The following is a 26,796-nucleotide window of genomic DNA, read 5'->3' on the forward strand; positions in this document are numbered from 1 at the left end:
GATTGTATCTCATTCCCAATTTTTATCTATATATTATATTGTTAAGTTTTAGGATTCACTACTGCTCCCGCTAAATCTACATGTTTTTTCCACTGCGGTAGACTGTGGGAGGCGCTATTGTCACTCCCTCAGATGAGCATACTTTTCAGTTTTCTCATAGAGATTGACGTAAAAACAAAACCCATAAAACTGTGGTAGAATTGCACTTTTTTTTTTTTTTATTCCACTCCATTTTGAATATTTTCCAGCTACATTGTATGAAATATTAAATGGCGCTATTAGAAAGTATACGGCTATGTGAACGAAAAGATAAAAAAACAAAGGTATAGCTCTGGGAAGGAAGAGAGTAAAAAGACAGAAAGTTGCTTGGTAATGAAGTGGTTAAGTAACTGGAATTATGTGGAGATATGGAGTAACTGAAGTCATCCTCATGCCCATGAACGTAAGGACGGTCCGCAATGCACGGGCACCGGCCGTGGGGCACCGGCCGTGGATCACGGACCCATTCACTTAAATGGGGTCCATGATCCACATCCGAGGGTCCGCACCGCAAAAAAGTAGTGCATGCACTACTTTTTAGCGGTGCGAAGGCACGGCCAGAAACACCACGGAATCACACCGTAGTGCTTCCGTGGGCTTCTGATCCGTGCTTCCGCACTGCATCTCCCGGATTGCGGACCCATTGAAGTGAATGGGTCCGTGATGCGGCTGCACTAGGCCAGTGCCCCGTGTATTGAGGACCCGCCGTATCCGGCGGCAATACGGCCATGGGCAGCATGAGCCCTAAGAGTGTGAGCTCTTGAAACAAGCCTTAGTGGGGTCAGTAGTGAAGGTGAGGTATTATTGGGGAATATGAGTTATTTGAGGCCAGGTGAGGTGATGGCCTCAGGCAGCACCAGGTACGGGCAAGAGGGGGGCAGCAGAAGGGCCATGGGCAATGAGCGCTTTCATCGTGGCAAAGGGGTTAGGTTAAGAAATTGGCGGGGGGGGGGGAGCTGTGTTTCAGTTTTCGCCTCAGGCTGCAGAAAGGCTAGGTGCACCCCTGTCTGACGAGAGAGAGTCGGGAGCCTGCCACACACATTGACGTGACGCATTTTTCGGCGGGTTCAGCGTTACACAGCCTGTGTGATCCCCCCGCCCTGCACACTCTGCGGTGGAGTCACTGTACACGTTCACCCTGTGCACTGTACGGTATAACGGTATAGAGCCCATGGTTGTGTCCGGGGTAGTACCTTTACAGTCCAGCTGAGGAGGACTGTTCTTGTGGCTCTCCGGCCACTCGGCCATGATGTCTTACAACTGTACAGTAGTAGCTAACGCTGTAGATCCACAGTTGACTATACGTTGTACTTACAGTATAATTAATCCTATGCTTTTTTTTACCACCGTGAAATCTCATTGCAGGATGCAGCAATCCGCCGCTGTTTCCTGGAGGTTTTGAAACACAAGTTCCTATTTTTCTCTTGCTGTCTATAACTGAGCTTCCCCCAGCGTGGTCTGCCACTAACCAGATCCTGGTCCTGGTGCCCGGGTGAGCGGATCATCATCACCGGCGGGATGGAGAAGGGTAAGTCTTTACTCATATACTAGAACTGTCAATATAGGTCCCTTCAGAGAGGCCTTTACCTGTCTGCTACTCATCGGGGGTGAGAGCTACATCTATGTGCTGCAGTTATCTCCTCTGAATCCAGATGGGCAGTCACTACAGCCTTCACTCATCCCCACAGAGCAGGGATGGCCAACCTGAGGCTCTCCAGCTGTTGCAAAACTACAACTCCCACCATGCCATGCTGTAGGCTAATAGCTGTAGGCAGTGTGGGCATGCTGGGAGTTGTAGTTTTGCAACAGCTGGAGAGCCTCAGGTTGGCCATCCCTGCCATAGAGAATCATTGTTTCTGGGCAGCACATCCCTGATTATACAGGACAATCTGGTGGCCACTAAATAACACAATCACACGATGGATGAACATTTGCTCATTCAGTGGCTGGTGACTGGCACCTTTTTACACGGGGCAATTATTGGGAACGAGCGTTTCTACAAATGGTCTTCCCTGATCTGGCACAAACGTTGATTGTAAGGCCTCATGCACACAACCGTTTTTTGGGTCCGCATCCAAGCCGCAGTTTTTGGCGGCTCGGATGCGGACCCCTTCACTTCAATGGGGCAGCAAAAGATGCGGATAGCGCTCCGTGTGCTGTCCGCATCCGTTGCTCCATTCCGAGGCCCCGCAAAAAAAATATAGCGTGTCCTATTCTTGTCCGTTTTGCGGACAAGAATAGGCATGTCTACAATGGGCCGCCCGTTCCGCAAATTGCGGTCGTGTGCATGAGGCCTTAAACATACAAAAACTGTTGCCATTTTTTGCAGGAAAGCGGCCGGATCACCATCGGACCCCATTATAGTCAATGGGGATTCAGCGAAATCCAGCAGGCTGCTCTCTGCCGGAACAGCCTGCCATAGATGTGAACATACCCTAACTGGTTGCTAACATTAGACACTGGGGCGTCATAGGGCAAGTCCCCTGCTTGGTCATTCCGCTCTATTAGCCTCATCATTCTAGCAAAGAAGGGCTGCAGCAGCTATAAGTTTATGTTCTGCAGCAGGTAGGGCACTATGTCCGTGCTCTTAGCGTGTTGTCTAAATGGGTGACTGCAATTTCCTATACAGGACACCACCTTGGAAAAAATTCTGTCCTGTATGGTATATGGCATCCATCTCAAACTTACGTCCTGAGTGTATACGCCCAACAGCAGGTGTGAACGCAGCGTATAAAGAGGTTGTCCCACAAAAAATATTCAACACTTTTTCAAACCAGCCCCTGGATCTGAACACCTTTGTAACTGCATGCAGATAAAAATCTAGTATAGCCACTGAGTTATTCACTGAAATCTATCTGTATAGCGCCACCTGCTGTTTGGTCTTTTTCTATTTTCTCCGTCCTTCTCACTAAGATGGAAGCACAAGCTCAGTTCCATCTTTCAATTGCCACAAGCTGCAGCAGAAAGGACACCCCCTTGAAATAAATCTAGCAGAACAATTGGAGCAATGAAAGTGGAGATCTCTGGATCCATCTGAGGTACAGGGCTGGTAGTAGGTTTGTTAGAAAGAGATTGTACTATATCAGGGATCAGCAACCTTCTGCACTCCAGCTGCTGTGAAACTACAACTCCCAGCATGCAAACATGCTCAGCTGTTCTTCTAACTCCCATAGAAGTGAATGTAGCACTCTGGGAGTTGTAGTTTGAAACCAGCTGCAGGGCCGGAGGTTGCTATATTACTATGTGATGTCTGATTTTCATTTTGTACATTAATCTTTGGATAACCCCTTTAAGGACGCCTTCGTTTCTGAGGAACCTCTTCTTGCAGAGTGTTAATCAGTGGTTGACGCAGGGAACAAAACTTCCAGCAGTAGATAAGCAGTGCCAACGTAGCGCTGCTCATCTCTGTATAATCGGGATGTGGTATACAGACAGGGCAATGGTGAACAACGGGTAACGGCGACCATTTCCTCAGCTTCAGGAAGACGTACGTCTTCCAGGAACCTTCTTCTTGCTCAACAGTTGCTTTTGCCGGTTAACTCTTCGTCTCCCAGAATCTTCAGTTTCTCAACCTGCAAGTGAAATAGACCAGAAGCCAAACCGCAGACTACAAGTTACCCCCCTGCCGGTAGATTTTTTTAAATCTGATCCTAAGCTATATAGGAAAATGCATCCATCAGCCATCGGTTACATGCCTGCAGGGTCCATGGACTGTCTGCCATTGTGATACCTCAACAGAACAGAGCTGTTTATGGTGGCCTGGATTTTGTCTATGGAGCATCTTCTGTGCCCACAGAGAAACCTCCTCTAAGACCAGACTGCTCAGGCTTAGGTGACAGTCCCTGTGCGAGCTGTAATGGAGGCCATATTGGTGGTCACCAGGCTTCACCACAAAACGTAGAACTTAGAGACTTTACAGCTGAGCAGAACTTACCCTGCTTTCACACCTGAGCGTTTCTCAAACGCGCGTTTTTGTAATAGTAAACGCGCGTTTGACGCGCGTTTGTGTGATTGACTGCAGTGTCCTATGGCCACAAACGCGCGTCAAAACGCCCCAAAGAAGCTCAAGAACTTGATTATGCGTCGGGCGTTTTACAGCGCGATCGTACGCGCTGTAAAACGCCCAGGTGAGAACCATTCCCATAGGGAAGCATTGGTTTTCATGTGTTGAGCGTTTTACAGCGCGTTTGAACGCGCTGTAAAACGCTCAGGTGTGAACTTAGGGTTAACGAACCACAAAGCAGTTTACTACAGGTGATGGTATAAATTGTACATGAAAATTATGCCATATCATGACAGACAAAACTTACAGGACAAGAAAAGTTAACGTGGTTTCCGGAGGAGCCTTAGTTTACACCTCTTGAATAGGTGGACACGGATCAAAACAAGTTGAGATGTGCCAACCAAGTTAGTGAGATGCCTTCACTTTTTAATACATTTGGTCATCCTTTTTATGGTGTAAAAAAAACAAGACCCAAGGCTATATGGTGACCAATAATGGTGAATGGTTTGGATTTTTGTGGGGTGTTACGGTTATGGCTATGTGCACAAGTCGCCATGTAGCGATCCCTTCAATCTGGGCCAATGACTTAAAAGAGTTTTCCAAGATTTTTTAACTGATGATCTATCCTCTGGATAGGTCATCAGTCTCTGATCAGTGGGGTTCTAACCTCCTGCATCGGTGCTCACAGTAGCGCCGTGACCTTCTCACAGATTTGCCTAGTCCATGAGACATCATTTTAATCGGTGACGTGATCTAGGTTCAGCTCAACCACATTGAATTCAATGGGGCAGAGCTGCGATACCGAGCAATTTATGACCCCAGGCTTGGTGAGCAGGGAGAAGGCCTGGCAATATGCTGCGGCTTTGCTTCCATAAAAGTTATGGCAAAAACCATGACGTGTGAATATACCCTAGGGCAGTGATGGCTAACCTTGGCACTCCAGCTGTGGTGAAACTATGACTCCCAGCATGCTCCATTTATTTCTGTAGAGTTCTGAGGGCAACCAAGCAAGGGGGGCATCTTGGGAGTTGTAGTTTTACCACAGCTGGAGTGCCAAGGTTAGCCATCACTGCCCTAGGGTAATGCTCTATAGACAGATCGTTCCTCTGTAGCATGACGGCCGCTGCGTCTAACATCCATCTTTTATTTTTTTTTGATGGAAAAGCAGTAACTACTTGCAGGACTTTTTTTCCGTCTAAAAAAAAAAACGGATCTCAGACAGGAATGTCTCAAACGGTTACCAAATGTGTATAACTGATGCACAGGATCCGTTTTTTTCTGTTCTTCTGACGGATCAGAAGAATGGAAAAATAATGGTGATGTGAACTCTCCCTTAGGCCTCTTGCACACGAACTTGTGCTGCCCGTGCTGCGGACCACAAATTGCGGTCCGCAATGCACGGGCACCTACCATGGGCCAGCCGCATGCGGATCGCGACCCCATTCACTTGAATGGGGTCCGCGATCCGTCCGTTCCGCAAAAGGACAAGACAAGTTCTATCTTTTTGCGGAATGGAAGCACGGAACGGAACACCACAGAAGCACTCCGTAGTGCTTCCGTTACGTGGTTCCGTTCCGCACCGCATCTTCGGATTTGCGGACCCATTGGAGTGAATGCACATGGCCTGTGTCCCGTGTATTGCGGCGCCGCAATACGGCCACGGTGGACACACGGTCGTGTGCAAGAGGCCTTACCACACTTTTCCCTAGGGAAATGTAGCCTTACACGGAGCCTATACTCATATTTGGATAAAGACATGGTCATGCCAAGTTAACCACAGATGTAATGGGGGCTTTTCAACACACAAGTTCAATAGAGACTGGTCTATCGAGTTCAGGGTATGACACCTGCTGGTGATCGAGCCCATATCTCCTTCAGGTCAGGTGCTGAGGTGTTTTCTTACCTATAAATTTGGAAGGCAAACGTTCCTCCTGGACAAAGTGCTGCTCCATTGTTGCAGTCTGACACTGCAGTTGTGTAAAGCCTCATTCACACGTCAGTGTTTGGTCAGTGATTTCCATCAGTGATTGTGAGCCAAAACCAGGATTGGAGCCTCCACAGAGATAAGGTATAATGGAAAGATTCTGTGTTTAGAGCCGCACCTCGTTTTGGCTCAAAATAACTGATGGAAATCACTGACCGAACACAGACGCGTGAAGAGGCATAAAGGTGGATTTACAAGGGCAGATTCTCTGACAGATTATGGGAATGAGCGTTCCTGCAAATTCTCGTTTCCGACAGTATGCCCGTGTAAATGTGCCACTGACCACCTGATGAACGAGTGAAACGCTCTTTCTTGGGGTGATCCTGATGTTCATGCAGGCACCACCGATCATAGTTTCTTGGCAGCAGATCGATCGGTCTAAACAGCGATGTTCTTCCCAGAAACAATGCAGCTTTATGAGGACCAGTGATCACAATAGTGACCCCTCGTCCTCATACAGTGGAGATGATTGCTGCGTGTAAGTCCTCCACAAGCAGGGAACACCCATTATGTTCTGAATCTGCAGCTCCACAAGCAGGGGACACCCACTGAGCTCTGAGCCTGTGGCTCCACAAGCAGGGGAAACCCACTGGACTCTGAACCTGCAGCACTACAAGCAGGGGGACACCCTCTGAGCTCTGAACCTGCAGCACTACAAGCAGGGGACGCCCACTGAGCTTTGAACCACAGCTTCACAAGCAGGGGATATCCACTGAGCACTGAACCTGCAGCTCCACAAGCAGGGGATGCCCACTGAGCTCTAAACCTGCAGCTCCACAAGCAGAGGACTCCAAGTCAGCTCTGGACCTGCATCTCCATAAGCGGGTGAGACCAACAATGTCTTAACCTGCAGTTCCACCCACTGAGCTCAGCATGCAGCTCCACCAGCAGGGGATGCTCGCTGAGCTCTGAACCTGCAGCTCCACAAGCAGGGGACACCCACCGAGCTCTGAACCTGAAATTCTACAAGCCGACATGTCCAACAGCAGGTCTTGGATAATACAGAAATTAGACAGTAGCATAGTGTAACCTAATATATCTAATATTTTTTGCAGAAATCCTTGAGTATTGTATGTTTTCCAAAATCACAAGACTTGTAAAAGAATTAACCCTCCTTACAACAGCCCGACCTGATGTACGAATGGCAGTGTTCTTGTGTAACTCTTGTCTCTTATTTCTCTTCTAGCACCTGGTTGGATGGTCTTCTGCTGGTCGCCTTGGTTTTTACTATTAGCTGCAGCACAGATATCAGGTATCTCATCATATGATGATTAGCCAAGTGAGCATCCTCCTCATCACCCAGTGTATGCTCCTAGGATGGGGGGTAACAAAAGCAACCTGTGAGCCTAAGTGACCACATAATACAATCGGCTGTGCTGTATGCAGTCATGGCACAAATGGCAGCAGTCCTACTCTCATGTATAGACAGGAAACCCTCACCGGAGGATAGGTTACCAGTATAAAAGTTGGAAAACCCCTATAAAGGGACACTTCCGCCTGAAAGGGGTTATCCAACACCAAACTTTTTTAACAGACCCCTTCAGAGTGGCTGGACCCGTGGAGGATTTAATACTTAGCTGGTCCCGGCTCCATGGCGGCCTCCACAGGTCCCGGGTTCCTTGGAATCAGCATCCTGTTGACAGCTGTCACTAGGGGCAGACTGGGAAGTTAAAGTGACCCCGGAATAAAAACCTAAATGTGGCCCCATGTTGTACGCGAGTCCACATTGACAGAAGGCAGACAGACAGAAGACAGAAGTACCTGATGCACCAGAGTATCAGATCAGAATGTACTCAGTGGAGGAATTGGGCGACCCCTTGGGGCATTGGTCCACAGGGAAATTTCCCTGTAGGGTCTATGGTCGCCCCGGCTGTCACATGACCACTGTAGCCAATCACTGATCTGTCACCCATGCGAAACGTCACTGGGTCACATTCCACAGGGGTGACAGGTCACTGGAAGCTGGGAGTCTGCGGCGGGAAGCAGGTAAGTATGCGTCCCTTCGCAGGTCTGCACAGGAGTTAGGTAAGGGGGGGGGGAGTGGCCAAAACTCCTTCCCACCCCAACTGTTCACAATCTTTTTAAGGCTTCATGATTTTAGTTTTTTTGATCTCCGATAACTTTTCTTTTTTTTTTTTTTGAGGGTTTAGTATTTTACAGTGAATACTGTGTGGTAATAATGACGTTCTCCTTTATTCTGTGGGTGAGTATGGAGAGACCTACCAGTTTTATATGGTTTTTGTAATTTTTTTCACGCGGAGAGCTATAGATTTTATTAATACAATTTTGGGATACATGGGACCTTTTGATAATTTTTTTGGGTAGACGAGGTGACCTTAAATTATCCGGAATTTCTGAACCAGGTACAGGTGACTGTGCATTTTACCTGGAGACACACTGAAGACCCCTTTGATCTGTTGATCGTTGGGGGTCCCAGGGGAAAGTCTCCCACTGATCACACATTGATGGCGTCTGCTAAGGATAGACATTCCTTGAAAACCCCTTTGATCATTGTCATTTCTCTTTTTTCTAATGGTCTACAACCCATTACTTGTCGTTGGCTTTGTTGTAGACACATATCTTCTTGTTGACCACGTGTGTTTTTACTCCGCAGGTACTGACGGTACGATACAAGGCTTCATATCTCCACAAGTGAAATATGTTCTGAAAGGATCTGATGTCAGTTTTTACTGTATTTTGAAGACAACTGGTGTTATAAAAAAGGTGCAGTGGGAATTGGAAAAAGACCTGGCTGCGGTCTATGACATTGTCAATGACACAACCATTAAAGTCACCATACCCAACCTGTTGGCTGACACTGCGAGGGTGGCCTGCTCCATCTATATACCCAAGCGGCAGCAGCTGGATGAAGTCAACATAATAAGTGGATGTGAGTATTCAGTGACAGAAAGCAGGGATCATAATGTTATCGGAAATCCTGCATATTATTATGGTCGTGGCCAAAAGTTTTCAGACTGACATAAATTTTGGTTTTCACAAAGTTTGCTGCTTTGGTCTTTTTTCAGATGTTTCTATGCTATAATGAAGTATGATTATAAGCATTTCATAAGTTAAGAGACTCTATGAGACTCTTTCACGAATAGATATATGCCACAAAAAGTAATGTATATCTGGCACAGATTCTGTCGCACGCCTTGTTAAGGCAGAATCTGCGACTTCTCCCCCGCTCACGCCAGGTCTAAAAAAGGGGGCATGGCAGAGGCAGGGAAGGGGCCGGGCCGGCGTAGAAATTAGTCTAAATGTAAGGCAGCAAGGAAGCTGTCTTACATTTAGAATCGACGGTGGATAAGCCGAAGTTATGTAGAGGTCAGGGGCCTCTACATAACTTTGGCAATCCAGCGCTGGGGCTTATTAAGGCCGGCGTCTAAAATGCCGGTCTAAATAAATGTGCCCCTATACGTCCAGTGTCTTTTTCCGGACTTCTGTCATTCGCCCTGATATGCTGGATGTCCGCTTCTATGCCAAATCCTGACTGATGGCAACCCATTCTACCCTAGTAAGTGCTTATTAGAGATGAGCAAAGTCTTGAAAAATTTAATTCGCCAACTTAGCCAAAGTTCCCAGAGAAATTCATTCTGAATTAATTTGTCACAAGGCCTCTTTGCCATAGGGTATGGCCAAACAGAGCAGCTGTGCAGCTGCCTTTCATTTATTAATGAAGACCGCACTGTATAGTCCTTCTTTATCGTTAATGGACGCACAGTACCTTTTATGCACCTTTAATCAGTGGCTGGTGGACAATATTCATATTATTACTGTTCTTGCCTGCAATCTCCTGCAGGTTGTATGACAGTAAACAGAATATTAATCAGCTCTGGCATACCCACTTCTCCAACCCCAGCACCATCCTGGCCTACAGGTGGGAGCCCTTCTTCTGCCATCTGCTTTTCCTCCTTTTCCACATCATCTAATATCAATGTGAATATGTCATCAGGAACATCCAGCTCCTCCTCTCTCTGCATTTTGCTGACTTTTCTCAGACATAGAGGCTTTGAAGGATGATTTGGAAGAAATAAAACCAACAAAAGATGAGGATGGTCATCATTAAGACCTGGCCCCCTAAGGGGCGCAGACTGGATTGTATTGGTTGGCACGCTGGCACCAGAACAATAAAGGCTTCCATCTTATTGGTATTGATAATTACATATCTTAGTTTATGGCTGATGTAGGAATAAGTCAATGTAGGAATAAATAAATGAAAATGACGCAGAATTAGTCTCCCTGCACCCTCTCTGCACTGTCCCTGTAGTCTCTCTGCATTGAGGATTTTATAGGACTGTGACATCACAGGGGATGGTTATCTGCAGATTGGCTGGCTGCACGGCATTATGGGTGATCTTACGTTCCCAGGCTTGTCTCCTCTACACTTAGTTTCGCTTTGTAACACTTGCAGGTGCCATGTTAGGAAAACCTCATTCTTTACCATAAAGTGCCAGTCTGATCTGATCATTTTCGCTCTTTACAGATCCACCAGAAGTTCCCAAAAATATCTCCTGTATGTATTTCCACACACAGAATGTCACGTGCAGCTGGACCCCCGTAAAAGACCACAAAATCCCCACAACCTTCAACCTGACTGTGTAAGTGTGACTGCTCTGTGCTCCAGTCTGTACGGTTACGTCTCTGACCTCATTCACCTTCTGATGGACAGGCGCAACGACCCCGAAAAGAAGTGCTTACCAGACACAAACTCCTGCTCCTTCCTCGTCGGACATGAGTTCGGCAGAGAATATAATCTGCAACTTCAGGTGGAGAATGGACTGGGCAAAGCAACAAGACAATTCACAGTGAAGGCTGCAGAGATAGGTAAGGCCTCTGATTGTTGACTATTTGTGAACCAGAATATAGGACTGCGGCATATCATCAGTTTAACTGTTTTGCAAACTTTATAATATATGTTATCAGGGGACCGTGACCTCCTCATCTTCTTCGCCATTTTCCTGCTTGCATCCCCTCTGTAATTATTCAAAAACCTTCTCAGCCACCAAAAAATCTATCTAGTGGAAAACAGTAATTAGAAGGCAGGGAGGAGGGCATAGGAGGGGGATGCAGCTGCAGCTTCTTCCTCAATGTTTCACTGAAATGGCAGAAGGTAGGGGACATCTGAACTGATCAGAATACACAGCTCTTACATCATTTAAAGAAGAAGGTCCCCAACCAAACCTATCCAGCAGCGACCACATTACCCGACTCCACTTGTCTCCCAACTGAACAGGGGATTGACAATATTAAATCAATCCTTGTTTTCTTCAGCAGCAGAAATCCAGGTACATTGAGGTTCTCCACATAGACATTAGGTTGTTGTCAGGTCCGGGTGATCTTAGCAGGACTGTTAGAGTTTAGTGGTGCAGGAACGGAGCAGGATCTGTACCTGAGAATATTACAATTCGGTGTTTATACCACAACTGTTACATTTACCTATTGCATCTGATTTATCTCTTATTTCTTTAGTGAAAATGGATCCTCCTGATATCCTGTCTTTGGAACCACTTCAAGACTCATCCTTCTTAATATCATGGAGAAGACCAGCCCTGGCGCCACATGAACTAGATGTGACATGTAGCATGAGGTACAAAGAGCTACAGGATGATGAGTGGGTCAGTATTACAGATACTAATGGATATTCTGCACCAAAGAGATCATTTATACCTGAACCTCATACATTACATTACTTATCCTGTACTGATCCTGAGTTACATCCTGTATTATACTCCAGAGCTGCACTCACAATTCTGCTGGTGCAGTCACTGTGTACATATACATTACTGATCCTGAGTTACATCCTGTATTATACTCCAGAGCTGCACTCACTATTCTGCTGGTGGAGTCACTGTGTACATACATTACATTTATTATCCTGTACTGATCCTGAGCTGCATTCTGTATTATACTCCAGAGCTGCACTCACTATTCTGCTGGTGCAGTCACTGTGTACATATATTACTGATCCTGAGTTACATCCTGTATTATACTCCAGAGCTGCACTCACTATTCTGCTGGTGCAGTCAATGTGTACATATATTACATTACTTATCCTGTACTGATCCTGAGTTACATCCTGTATTATACTCCAGAGCTGCACTCACTATTCTGCTGGTGCAGTCACTGTGTACATACATTACATTACTTATCCTGTACTGATCCTGAGTTACATCCTGTATTATACTCCAGAGCTGCACTCACTATTCTGCTGGTGCAGTCACTGTGTACATACATTACATTACTTATCCTGTACTCATCCTGAGTCACATCCTGTATTATACTCCAGAGCTGTACTCACTATTCTGCTGGTGCAGCCACTGTGTTCATACATTACTTATCCTGTACTGATCCTGAGTTACATCCTGTATTATACTCCAGAGCTGCACTCACTATTCTGCTGGTGCAGTCACTGTGTACATACATTACTTATCCTGTACTGATCCTGAGTTACATCCTGTATTATAATCCAGAGCTGTACTCACTATTCCGCAGGTGCAGTTACTGTGTACATACATTACTCATCCTGTACTGATCCTGAGTTACAGCCTGTATTACACTCCAGAGCTGCACTCACTATTCTGCTGGTGCAGTCACTGTGTACATACATTACATTACTTATCCTGTACTGATCCTGTGTTACATCCTGTATTATACTCCAAAGCTGTACTCACTATTCTGCTGGTGCAGTCACTGTGAACATACATTACTTATCCTGTACTGATCCTGTGTTACATCCTGTATTATACTCCAGAGCTGCACTCACTATTCTGCTGGTGCAGTCACTGTGTACATACATTACTTATCCTGTACTGATCCTGAGTTACATCCTGTATTATACTCCAGAGCTGCACTCACTATTCTGCTGGTGCAGTCACTGTGTACATACATTACATTACTTATCCTGTACTGATCCTGAGTTACATCCTGTATTATACTCCAGAGCTGCACTCACTATTCTGCTGGTGCAGTCACTGTGTACATACATTACATTACTTATCCTGTACAGATCCTGAGTTACAGCCTGTATTATACTCCAGAGCTGCACTCACTATTCTGCTGGTGGAGTCACTGTGTACATACATTACATTACTCATCCTGTACTGATCCTGAGTTACATCCTGTATTATACTCCAGAGCTGCACTCACTATTCTGCTGGTGGAGTCACTGTGTACATAAATTACATTACTTATCCTGTACAGATCCTGAGTTACAGCCTGTATTATACTCCAGAGCTGCACTCACTATTCTGCTGGTGCAGTCACTGTGTACATACATTACTTATCCTGTACTGATCCTGAGTTACATCCTGTATTATACTCCAGAGCTGCACTCACTATTCTGCTGGTGGAGTCACTGTGTACATACATTACTTATCCTGAGTTACATCCTGTATTATACTCTAGAGCTGCACTGAAAGTAATGGAGGAAATATTATAAATGGTTGGCTGGGTATCACACTGAGGGGACCTGGGTCAGACACAGCAGAGGACGGCCTTACATGTGACATATTCTGTCATCTCAGGACTACACCCCTGACCTGTACATGGAGAGAGAGAAGAAACTGCTCTACAGTCTCAGCGGACTCCATGCCTTCACAGAGTACGCAGTGTCTCTAAGGTGCACTGGGAGCAGTGGTCGGACGTGGTGGAGTGAGTGGAGCGGAGCGCTCACAGGAAGGACGGCAGAACAAGGTAACGGGGCAGACGAGTAGCATCTGAGACATCTCTGCCCAATGTTATGGAAGCCTAAAACATAGGCTGACTGACCAGCATTATACGGAGCCGGACACAGTGTTTATGTGAATATTTGGAAATTGTGCACATATGTGTTTACATTTTTGGATGTGGTACAGTATCTGTGCATGAACTCTCTCCTGTTACTGTTCATGTGTAGTATACATAGGTCTACACAGCACACTGTATTAGGCAGTGGCAGGATAGAGATACAGCGTGCTATGATATGGTGCCAGAACCAAGCCTAGTGCATAGATACAGTATCAGAACCAAGCCTAGTGCATAGATACAGTATCAGAACCAAGCCTAGTGCATAGATACAGTATCAGAACCAAGCCTAGTGCTTAGATACAATATCAGAACCAAGCCTAGTGCATAGATACAGTATCAGAACCAAGCCTAGTGCTTAGATACAATATCAGAACCAAGTATAGTGCATAGATACAGTATCAGAACCAAGCCTAGTGCATAGATACAGTATCAGAACCAAGCCTAGTGCATAGATACAGCATCAGAACCAAGTATAGTGCATAGATACAGTATCAGAACCAAGCCTAGTGCATAGATACAGTATCAGAACCAAGTATAGTGCATAGATATGGTACCAGACCCAAGCCTAGTGCATAGATACAGTATCAGAACCAAGCCTAGTGCTTAGATAGAATATCAGAACCAAGCCTAGTGCTTAGATAGAATATCAGAACCAAGCCTAGTGCATAGATACAGTATCAGAACCAAGTATAGTGCATAGATATGGTACCAGACCCAAGCCTAGTGCATAGATACAGTATCAGAACCAAGTATAGTGCATAGATACAGTATCAGAACCAAGCCTAGTGCTTAGATACAGTATCAGAACCAAGCCTAGTGCATAGATACAGTATCAGAACCAAGCCTAGTGCTTAGATACAATATCAGAACCAAGCCTAGTGCATAGATACAGTATCAGAACCAAGTCTAGTGCATAGATACAGTATCAGAACCAAGCCTAGTGCTTAGATACAGTATCAGAACCAAGTCTAGTGCATAGATACAGTATCAGAACCAAGTCTAGTGCATAGATACAGTATCAGAACCAAGTATAGTGCATAGGTATGGTATCAGAACCAAGTATAGTGCATAGGTATGGTACCAGAACCAAGTATAGTGCATAGATACAGTATCAGAACCAAGTATAGTGCATAGATACAGTATCAGAACCAAGCCTAGTGCATAGATACAGTATCAGAACCAAGCCTAGTGCATAGATACAGTATCAGAACCAAGTCTAGTGCATAGATACAGTATCAGAACCAAGCCTAGTGCATAGATACAGTATCAGAACCAAGTCTAGTGCATAGATATGGTACCAGACCCAAGCCTAGTGCATAGATACAGTATCAGAACCAAGCCTAGTGCTTAGATACAATATCAGAACCAAGTATAGTGCATAGATACAGTATCAGAACCAAGTATAGTGCATAGATACAATATCAGAACCAAGCCTAGTGCTTAGATACAATATCAGAACCAAGCCTAGTGCTTAGATAGAATATCAGAACCAAGCCTAGTGCATAGATACAGTATCAGAACCAAGTATAGTGCATAGATACGGTACCAGACCCAAGCCTAGTGCATAGATACAGTATCAGAACCAAGCCTAGTGCTTAGATACAATATCAGAACCAAGCCTAGTGCATAGATACAGTATCAGAACCAAGCCTAGTGCATAGATACAGTATCAGAACCAAGTCTAGTGCATAGATACGGTATCAGAACCAAGTATAGTGCATAGGTATGGTATCAGAACCAAGTATAGTGCATAGGTATGGTACCAGAACCAAGCCTATTGCATAGATACAGTATCAGAACCAAGCCTATTGCATAGATACAGTATCAGAACCAAGCCTAGTGCATAGATACAGTATCAGAACCAAGCCTAGTGCATAGATACAGTATCAGAACCAAGCCTAGTGCATAGATACAGTATCAGAACCAAGCCTAGAGCATAGATACAGTATCAGAACCAAGTATAGTGCATAGATACAGTATCAGAACCAAGTCTAGTGCATAGATACAGTATCAGAACCAAGCCTAGTGCATAGATACAGTATCAGAACCAAGTCTAGTGCATATATATGGTACCAGACCCAAGCCTAGTGCATAGATACAGTATCAGAACCAAGCCTAGTGCTTAGATACAATATCAGAACCAAGTATAGTGCATAGATACAGTATCAGAACCAAGCCTAGTGCATAGATACAGTATCAGAACCAAGCCTAGTGCATAGATACAGTATCAGAACCAAGTCTAGTGCATAGATATGGTACCAGACCCAAGCCTAGTGCATAGATATGGTACCAGACCCAAGCCTAGTGCATAGATACAGTATCAGAACCAAGCCTAGTGCATAGATACAGTATCAGAACCAAGTATAGTGCATAGATACAATATCAGAACCAAGCCTAGTGCATAGATACAGTATCAGAACCAAGCCTAGTGCATAGATACAGTATCAGAACCAAGCCTAGTGCATAGATACAGTATCAGAACCAAGCCTAGTGCATAGATACAGTATCAGAACCAAGTCTAGTGCATAGATACAGTATCAGAACCAAGCCTAGTGCATAGATACAGTATCAGAACCAAGCCTAGTGCTTAGATACAGTATCAGAACCAAGCCTAGTGCATAGATACAGTATCAGAACCAAGCCTAGTGCTTAGATACAATATCAGAACCAAGCCTAGTGCATAGATACAGTATCAGAACCAAGTCTAGTGCATAGATACAGTATCAGAACCAAGCCTAGTGCTTAGATACAGTATCAGAACCAAGTCTAGTGCATAGATACAGTATCAGAACCAAGTCTAGTGCATAGATACAGTATCAGAACCAAGTATAGTGCATAGGTATGGTATCAGAACCAAGTATAGTGCATAGGTATGGTACCAGAACCAAGTATAGTGCATAGATACAGTATCAGAACCAAGTATAGTGCATAGATACAGTATCAGAACCAAGCCTAGTGCATAGATACAGTATCAGAACCAAGTATAGTGCATAGGTATGGTATCAGAACCAAGTATAGTGCATAGGTATGGTACCAGAACCAAGTATAGTGCATAGATACAGTATCAGAACCAAGTATAGTGCATAGATACAGTATCAGAACCAAGCCTAGTGCATAGATACAGTATCAGAACCAAGCCTAGTGCATAGATACAGTATCAGAACCAAGCCTAGTGCATAGATACAGTATCAGAACCAAGCCTAGTGCATAGATACAGTATCAGAACCAAGTCTAGTGCATAGATATGGTACCAGACCCAAGCCTAGTGCATAGATACAGTATCAGAACCAAGCCTAGTGCTTAGATACAATATCAGAACCAAGTATAGTGCATAGATACAGTATCAGAACCAAGCCTAGTGCTTAGATACAATATCAGAACCAAGTATAGTGCATAGATACAGTATCAGAACCAAGTATAGTGCATAGATACAATATCAGAACCAAGCCTAGTGCTTAGATACAATATCAGAACCAAGCCTAGTGCTTAGATAGAATATCAGAACCAAGCCTAGTGCATAGATACAGTATCAGAACCAAGTATAGTGCATAGATACGGTACCAGACCCAAGCCTAGTGCATAGATACAGTATCAGAACCAAGCCTAGTGCTTAGATTCCATTTTTAGAACCAAGCCTAGTGCATAGATACAGTATCAGAACCAAGCCTAGTGCATAGATACAGTATCAGAACCAAGTCTAGTGCATAGATACAGTATCAGAACCAAGTATAGTGCATAGGTATGGTATCAGAACCAAGTATAGTGCATAGGTATGGTACCAGAACCAAGCCTATTGCATAGATACAGTATCAGAACCAAGCCTATTGCATAGATACAGTATCAGAACCAAGCCTAGTGCATAGATACAGTATCAGAACCAAGCCAAGTGCATAGATACAGTATCAGAACCAAGCCAAGTGCATAGATACAGTATCAGAACCAAGTCTAGTGCATAGATACAGTATCAGAACCAAGCCTAGTGCATAGATACGGTATCAGAACCAAGTCTAGTGCATATATATGGTACCAGACCCAAGCCTAGTGCATAGATACAGTATCAGAACCAAGCCTAGTGCTTAGATACAATATCAGAACCAAGTATAGTGCATAGATACAGTATCAGAACCAAGCCTAGTGCATAGATACAGTATCAGAACCAAGCCTAGTGCATAGATACAGTATCAGAACCAAGCCTAGTGCATAGATACAGTATCAGAACCAAGCCTAGTGCATAGATACAGTATCAGAACCAAGTCTAGTGCATAGATACAGTATCAGAACCAAGTCTAGTGCATAGATATGGTACCAGACCCAAGCCTAGTGCATAGATATGGTACCAGACCCAAGCCTAGTGCATAGATACAGTATCAGAACCAAGCCTAGTGCATAGATACAGTATCAGAACCAAGTATAGTGCATAGATACAATATCAGAACCAAGCCAAGTGCATAGATACAGTATCAGAACCAAGCCTAGTGCATAGATACAGTATCAGAACCAAGCCTAGTGCATAGATACAGTATCAGAACCAAGCCTAGTGCATAGATACAGTATCAGAACCAAGTATAGTGCATAGGTATGGTATCAGAACCAAGTATAGTGCATAGATACAGTATCAGAACCAAGCCAAGTGCATAGATACAGTATCAGAACCAAGCCAAGTGCATAGATACAGTATCAGAACCAAGCCTAGTGCATAGATATGGTACCAGACCCAAGCCTAGTGCATAGATACAGTATCAGAACCAAGCCTAGTGCTTAGATACAATATCAGAACCAAGTATAGTGCATAGATACAATATCAGAACCAAGCCAAGTGCATAGATACAGTATCAGAACCAAGCCTAGTGCATAGATACAGTATCAGAACCAAGCCTAGTGCATAGATACGGTACCCAAACCAAGCCTAGTGCATAGATACAGTATCAGAACCAAGCCTAGTGCATAGATACAGTATCAGAACCAAGCCAAGTGCATAGATACAGTATCAGAACCAAGCCTAGAGCATAGATACAGTATCAGAACCAAGCCTAGTGCATAGATATGGTACCAGACCCAAGCCTAGTGCTTAGATACAATATCAGAACCAAGCCTAGTGCTTAGATACAATATCAGAACCAAGTATAGTGCTTAGATACAATATCAGAACCAAGCCTAGTGCATAGATACAGTATCAGAACCAAGCATAGTGCATATATACGGTACCAGACCCAAGCCTAGTGCATAGATACAGTATCAGAACCAAGTATAGTGCATAGATACAGTATCAGAACCAAGCCAAGTGCAGAGATACAGTATCAGAACCAAGTATAGTGCATAGATATGGTACCCAAACCAAGCCTAGTGCATAGATACAGCATTAGACCCAAGTCTAGTCCAAAGATATGATACCAGAACCAAGCCTATTGCATAGATACAGTATTAGAACCAAGTATAGTGCATAGATATGGTACCAGAACCAAGTGTAGTAAAATGGGTTCAATAATCGTACACAGTTTAGTGAATAGCGAAGCATACAATTACATTCACAGAACCAAGCTTACTGCATAGATACAGTTACAGTCCGGTACATGGATCGGATCCCAGGGCCAAGTTCAGTACATAGACATAGTACCAGAACCAGAAGGATTGCCGGCTCTGCTGCGTGTTGTCCTGCATGTAGACAGCGATTAGTCATCGAGTCAGATCCATCTTCCTCCCCAAACTGAGTTGGCATTTTAGTCAATGATACCGCATCATATTGGTTTATTTTGTTTATTAGATTTATTATTATTATTATTTTTATTTTTATTAATTTTTATTTATTTTTTTAACTACAAGGAATCAGATTAGATTAGGTTGGATTTCTGCTGCCGGTTGTCACTTACAATAAGGTTTTTTGTAAATCTGATTTAGCCAACCACAGATAAAAGTGCTCTAGATGCGTCCCTCATGCGGCCGCTGCCACCAGCACTGTCCCATCCAGGCAGCAGTGTGCTTCTCTGCATGACTCCAGTGAGTGTCTCGTCTGTGTGCACCGACCTGTCCTTAATGTTCTCTGCTTTAACATCTCTCTCTGCCCTCAGCGCCGCTGCACAGTGTTGAACTATGGAGAGCGATCAGCCCCACAGGCCGCAGAAGACTTGTGTATCTGAGCTGGAAGGTGAGTGTGGTCAGTATATAAGGAAGCTTATTGGTATGATATCCAGCACACAAAGGGATAGGGGAAAACCTGCATTCATGTAACACAGAAAAAGGTGGAAGAAAAGACAAATAAATCCTAAAAATTGTAAAATTCTGTCTTCCTGCAGCCACCACTAGGGGGAGCTCTCTGCATGTGGATTTATACAGCATTACATTTGTATGCAGTGAGCTCCCCCTAGTGGATGCTATAAGAAGATGCTATGACAGCGGGAAAGCAGGTCAGTGACAGAACCCTGCCCACCAGGGATCTCAGGGGAATTAAGGGCATCTTAAAATCCCCCCCAGTATGTGGCTGAGATAGAGAAATCATGTGGTTAATAATGACTGGTTGAGGGGTGCTGTGTGTGGTACCCCAATACCTTCCTGAAAAGTTTTACTCTGCTTCCTATAGTCACCATATATGTCGGTGCACATTATTTCTATAGGAGAGATCCAGTCTACGGCGCCCCGGGATCACACTGGGCTACGATGTTCAGTGGTTTCCTGAGGACAGAACTTCCGACTCCTGGAACAAAACCACAAAGCGCCATGAAATGACGTTAAATATGTCCGAGGAGGCTCATGTCGTATCTGTGGTACATTTCAACTCTGCGGGAAGCTCCCCGAAGGCTACATTGAGAATCCCGGCCGCTGGGGAGAAGAGTAAGTAGCAGAAGGTGCCGGTGTGAATGTCTACTATAGTCAGCGGGAACTCTGACCACCCAGTCACTCACCTGCACATTAGCGTGCATTGACTCTTCTCACTGCAGTCATCAGGCCTGACCTACAGCCTGAGAACTAGCAACACAGAGGGGTCTGGATTGGCTAATAACTGACCTACAGTTAGTTACCTATAGGTGGCAGTAGAGAGCGAGTTTTCTTCCTTCTGGAGGAGAGCTCATTTGCATATTTTTCCCATGGAGCATTGCCTGTGAAACTCCAGCTGGATCTCCTCAATGAGTTAGGGGAATGTTCAAAACTCTCATTTTTAATTGCAAAAATTTATTAGCCGCTCAGTAAGGGGACTTTCACACTTGCCGTAAACTTTTCCGGTATTGAGTTCCGTCCTAGAGGCTCAGTACCGGAAAGAAACGCATCAGTTTTATCCCCATGCATTCTGAATAGAGAGCAATCCGTTCAGGATGCATCAGGATGTCTTCAGTTCAGTCACTGTACGGTTTTTGGACGTAGAAAATACCGCAGCATGCCAAAATTCCGGGACACTTGCCCCAAGTGTCCCGGATAAACAGATCCGGTTTTGCGGTCTGCGCAAAGTTCACATGGTGCAGATTTATGGCACAAGATTTTGGGACTTTTCTTTAGTTCTTAATGGGTGATGAAAGAATCGATGCGCCTGCTGCAGAAGGAACTCACTCACATGTATGGAGTGGATTCACATGCACTGACATCTACAACAAATCTGTGAACTTACCCTTTAAAGGGGTTATCCCATGATTAACATGTATAATTAAAGGGGTTGTCCAGGCTTTTTCTACTGATGACCTATCAGATCGCCGGGGTCCGACACCTTAGAACCCCGCTAATCAGTTATTTGAGGAAACGGCTGTCCCATAGACATACAGCGGCGAGCAGGAAGAGAGAAGGGAGACGGCGCGCGCGCACTGCACGCGCCGTCTCCTCATGCAGCAGATCAGCGGGGGTGCCAGGTGCCGGGCCCCCGCCGATCTGATATTGATGACCTATCAGATCGCTGGGGGTCCGACACCTGGGAACCCCGCTAATCAGTTGTTTGAGGAGACGGCTGGCCCCCAGACATACAGCGGCGAGCAGGAAGAGAGAAGGGAGACGGCGCGCACACTGCACGCGACGTCTCCTCATGCAGCAGATCGGTGTGGGTGCCAGGTGACGGACCCCCGCCGATCCGATATTGATGATCTATCCTAAGGATAGATCATTAATAGAAAAATCCCAGACAACCCCTTTAATATTAATTAGACATTAGTCTATTTCTAAGAAAGCTAGAAGCAGCCCTGTACCACAAATGGATCCAGAGATCCCCCCGCATTCATTGCTCCAACTGCTCTGCTGAAGCTGGTAAGTCAGGGGCGTGACCTTTCTGTTGCAGCTCGGGAGGTGTGTCCTTTCTGCTGCAGCTCTCTTCCTATCTCAGCTCAGCAGGCAGCTCGAAAGACAGAACTGAGCATGTGCGTCCACCTCCGTGTAATAAGAAACAAAACAAACAGGTGGCGCTATAGAGATAAATTCAGTGGCTAAAATACATTTTTAATTACATGCAACTACAGAAGTGTTCAGATCCAGGTCCTGCTTTGAAAACGACAGAAAATATTTTTTTGTGGGACAAACCCCTCTATCCCCTTCCCTGATATCAGCAGTACATGTACGGCAGATGTCAGGACTTTAAAGATGGGGCATTACCCAGCAGACATCGACAATAATGTCCGCGATTGCAGACAACGCCGATCTCATACATTTAACTCCTCACAAGCTGTGGTCGATTGCAACAACTGTATCTGAGGAAGGGGCGATTCCTCCGACACCTAGGGTCTCAGAGCCCATTCTATTAAGTCCCTATGAAAGGACTAATTGCAAATGTTTTTTTGTTTTTTTACAGCTGGAGAAGCCACGTGCAGCGTTCAGATATCCACAGCAGCCGCTGAAGACGTCACCGTCACCTGGATGGTTAAGAATTTGCACTTCCAGAGATTTGTGCTGGACTGGAGCATGGCCTCGGGAGTCGGCCTCTGTAATATATCATTTCAGTACGTGGAGAATTCATCAACATGGACGATCGAGAAAGGTAGAAAATCACAGCCCCGTTATATTCTCTAACCCTCCCCCCCTGTGTATATAATACGCCATTCCGCTCGCTTCCTCTATATACTCCCAACCCTGGCATCGCTATCATTGAATAGAATTTTACATCTTATGGGTATAAGCTACAGAAAAAGTCATGTTTTCAGATACTCCATATTATTCCTCGTCTCCTATTCTTCAGAGCTGCATTCATAATCCAGCTGTTTCCTTCAACACTTTCTGAGCTCCTAGGATTCAATGCAGCCTTATATCATTTCTCTTTGGCCTCATGCACACGACAGTATTTTTAGTGTAACGCGGGGATGCCCAACCTGCGGCCCTTTAGCTGTTGCAAAACTACTCCCAGCCTATAGCTATCAGGGCATGTCGAGAGTTGTAGTTTTGCAACAGCTGGAGGGCCATAGGTTGGGCATCCCTGCTCTAAGGCTGGGTTCACACCTGAGCGTTTTACAGCGCGTTCCTACGCGCTGTAAAACGCACAACAGGCAAGAACCAATGCTTCCCTATGGGAATGGTTCTCACCTGGGCGTTTTACAGCGCGTACGATCGCGCTGTAAAACGCCCGACGCTCAAACAAGTGCTTGAGCTTTTTTTTGGGGCGTTTGTCGCGCGTTCCCGCACATAGAAATTCGGGAACGCGCCACAATGTGTGAACGCCAGTCTCTGTATGCGCGATTGTAAACGCCCGTACAATCGCGCATACAGAGCGCTCGTTTCAGAACGCTCAGGTCTGAACCCAGCGTAATGCTTTTGGCCAGCTTAGGTTTTGGCTGTTTCCTGCCACCATTGGTCTGTGTTTCTTGATATACAGTTCTGTACAAAAGTATGCTGAAGACAGTTCTGGATGTTTGGGGTTGTTGTCCTGTCGCAGAATACATTTTATGCTAATCCGATGCCTCCCTGGTGGTCATACATGATGGGTCAGTATCTGCCTGTATTTCTCAGCATTGATGACACCATTAATACTGATCAAATCCTCAACATTTGCTGAAAACTTAGTGCGGTAGCTGAAGGACACATCATGGTCACTTCCCTTCTTAACACTTCTATGGTTGAAAGCATTCTTACTTTTTCCACATATGCCTAAGACTTTTGCACAGCACTGCACATCTTTCCCTTCTCTCCCGTAGGAAGCCTGGAACCATATAAACGCTACAGGATTTCCGTGTACCCCGTTATAGAGGATCGGGCGGCAGCTCCGTGTACCACACATTTCTATAGCATGGAAGGAGGTATCGGCCATACAGGGGCTGGCAAACTGGGCAACTGCTCAGGGCCTCATTTACAAGTGGGGCCCCTGAGGATGGAAATTTCAGGAACAAATTAAAACCACTCAGTACTTTTTAAAGGTGCACGGTGCTTTTACTAGGGCGGTGATGGCTAACCTCCGGCACTGTGGTGAAACTATCACTCCCAGCATGCTCTATTCATTTCTGTGGAGTTCTGAAAAAACAGCCAAGCAAGTGTGCATCTTGGGAGTTGTAGTTTTACCACAGCTGGAGTGCCAGAGGTTAGCCATCACAGCACTAGGGTATTGAATTGCAGTATTATGTGGATACTAGATGGCGGTATTAATTGGATACTGTATATTATTTGAACACTGGTCTGTCTGTCATGTGGGATGTATATAACTTATCTTAGCGCTATATGGCAGTATGATGTGGGACATATATAACTACTACCTTAGCACTATATGGCGGCATCATGTGGGATGTATATAACTATTGTTTTGGCACTATATGGTGGAATGATCTGGGAGATAAGTAACTTATCTTGGCACTACATGGCAGTATGATTGCATTATATAGGCTCACGTAAGTCCAAAAATGGCAGATAGCGGAGGTGTCATCCCCCGGCCCCGCTTTCCATAATACTGTGTATTGTAACATATTCTTTATTGGGCACAGCTCCTCTTTATGGTCCTAATGTTAAAGTAGAGAAACGGAAAAAGACTGAGGTGACAATAAGATGGGATCCGCTCAGACCGGAGGAAACAAACGGCTTCATCACCGCATTCAGCATCGTGTATCGGCCTCTTCATGGACATGAATCTGGTAAGTGGCCATAGGTGCATGTGCTTTACAGGGTTAAACAACCCCCTTCCTTTAATCATTGACGATACAGGCTGCTGCTACTTACCTCTAGGGGGGGGGGGGGTGTACCATATGTGCATTGATACAGTTTCCATTCGAGTAAATGAGCTCCCCCTAGTGGTGGCTGCAAGATGCCAGCGTTTACCCGATGGACCTCACCAACTTATAAGGGTTCTGTTTTCTGTCTTCACTTTCTGTCCACTGTGAAGTTGGAAAATCCTGCATGTGGTGGAATCTGTGACGGATGTGAACAGAAACTTGTTAAAAATCTTCCCCAAAAGTAGTAAAATGATAAAAAAAAAAAAAAGAGAGCACTGTCCACTGCCACCTACCAAAACTAAAGCGTGAGCTGCCTCGTCCCCAACCCACGTGTCATATTTCAGGACGGGAGAAGACGATCTGAAGACTTTGTTTTACTGCATATTTTTGCTATATATTTTTTTAAAACATTTTACAAAAAACGACTGCTCTTCTACATGATTAATCTGTAATGTCGATATAACTGAGACGGAGGGGGAAGTGTTGGAGGCGCCTCCGGCGCTTCCCCTCCTCCTCGGTTCTTCTGCGCTCCTGTTTCCATTGTTCTGCCGGATTAAGCAGGAGAGCAGATAGACCATCACCTGATGTACTGTAAATGGCGGCCTAGAAACATAGAATGTGTCGGCAGATAAGAACCATTTGGCCCATCTAGTCTGCCCAATATACTACGTACTATGGATAGCCCCTGGCCCTATCTTATATGAAGGATGGCCTTATGCCTATCCCATGCATGCTTAAACTCCTCCACTGTATTTGCAGCTACCACTTCTGCAGGAAGGCTATTCCATGCATCCACTACTCTCTCAGTAAAGCAATACTTCCTGATCTTTTAACCCTTTGCCCCTCTAATTTAAAACTATGTCCTCTTGTAGCAGTTTTTCTTCTTTTAAATATTCTCTCCTCTTTTACCTTGTTGATTCCCTTTATGTATTTAAAAGTTTCTATCATATCCCCTCTGTCTCGTCTTTCTTCCAAGCTATACATGTTAAGGTCCTTTAACCTTTCCTGGTAAGTTTTATCCTGCAATCCATGTACCAGTTTAGTAGCTCTTCTCTGAACTCTCTCCAAAGTATCAATATCCTTCTGGAGATATGGTCCTCCAGTACTGAGCACAATACTCCAAATGAGGTCTCACTAGTGCTCTGTAGAGCGGCATGAGCACCTCCCTCTTTCTACTGGTAATGCCTCTCCCTATACACCCAAGCATTCTGCTAGCATTTCCTGCTGCTCTATGACATTGTCTGCCTACCTTTAAGTCTTCTGAAATAATGACCCCTAAATCCCTTTCCTCAGATACTGAGGTTAGGACTGTATCACTGATTTTATATTCTGCTCTTGGGTTTTTACGCCCCAGGTGCATTATCTTGCACTTATCCACATAAATTTTAGTTGCCAGATTTTTTACCATTCCTCTAGTTTTCCTAAGTCCTTTTCCATTTGGTGTATCCCTCCAGGAACATCAACCCTGTTACAAATCTTTGTGTCATCAGCAAAAAGACACACCTTACCATCGAGGCCTTCTGCAATTTCGCTGATAAAGATATTAAACAATATGGGTCCCAGAACAGATCCCTGAGGTACCCCACTGGTAACAAGACCATGGTCTGAATATACTCCATTGACTACAACCCTCTGTTGTCTGTCCCTCAGCCACTGCCTAATCCATTCAACAATATGGGAGTCCAAGCCCAAAGACTGCAATTTATTGATAAGCCTTCTATGTGGGACAGTATCAAAAGCCTTACTAAAGTCTAGATAAGCGATGTCTACTGCACCTCCTCCATCTATTATTTTAGTCACCCAATCAAAAAAATCAATAAGATTAGTTTGACATTATCTCCCTGAAGTAAACCCATGCTGTTTTTCATCTTTCAATCCATGGGATTTTAGAT

The 26,796-nt window shown here is 44.9% G+C and overlaps 1 protein-coding gene across 2 annotated transcripts in view; it reads left to right on the forward strand.

Annotated features, from left to right (window-relative positions):
- Window positions 1–1,486: 1,486 nt before the first annotated feature.
- The window catches only part of IL31RA (interleukin 31 receptor A), a 32,545-nt gene continuing 7,235 nt past the window's right edge, over window positions 1,487–26,796 (forward strand). Inside the window, exons 1-12 of one of the 2 annotated variants that reach the window (XM_044293540.1) lie at window positions 1,487–1,567; window positions 7,213–7,278; window positions 8,641–8,916; window positions 10,513–10,627; window positions 10,699–10,853; window positions 11,499–11,644; window positions 13,553–13,721; window positions 19,880–19,956; window positions 20,423–20,639; window positions 22,570–22,755; window positions 23,903–24,004; window positions 24,680–24,826. In XM_044293540.1, coding sequence (XP_044149475.1) covers window positions 1,558–1,567; window positions 7,213–7,278; window positions 8,641–8,916; window positions 10,513–10,627; window positions 10,699–10,853; window positions 11,499–11,644; window positions 13,553–13,721; window positions 19,880–19,956; window positions 20,423–20,639; window positions 22,570–22,755; window positions 23,903–24,004; window positions 24,680–24,826 — 1,666 coding nt within the window. In that variant the 5' untranslated portion in view covers window positions 1,487–1,557. The remainder of the gene's footprint in view (window positions 1,568–7,212; window positions 7,279–8,640; window positions 8,917–10,512; window positions 10,628–10,698; window positions 10,854–11,498; window positions 11,645–13,552; window positions 13,722–19,879; window positions 19,957–20,422; window positions 20,640–22,569; window positions 22,756–23,902; window positions 24,005–24,679; window positions 24,827–26,796) is intronic. The other variant, XM_044293547.1, reaches the window with a different exon arrangement.

Source organism: Bufo gargarizans, chromosome 1 (assembly GCF_014858855.1).
Source record: "Bufo gargarizans isolate SCDJY-AF-19 chromosome 1, ASM1485885v1, whole genome shotgun sequence".
NCBI lineage: Eukaryota > Metazoa > Chordata > Amphibia > Anura > Bufonidae > Bufo > Bufo gargarizans.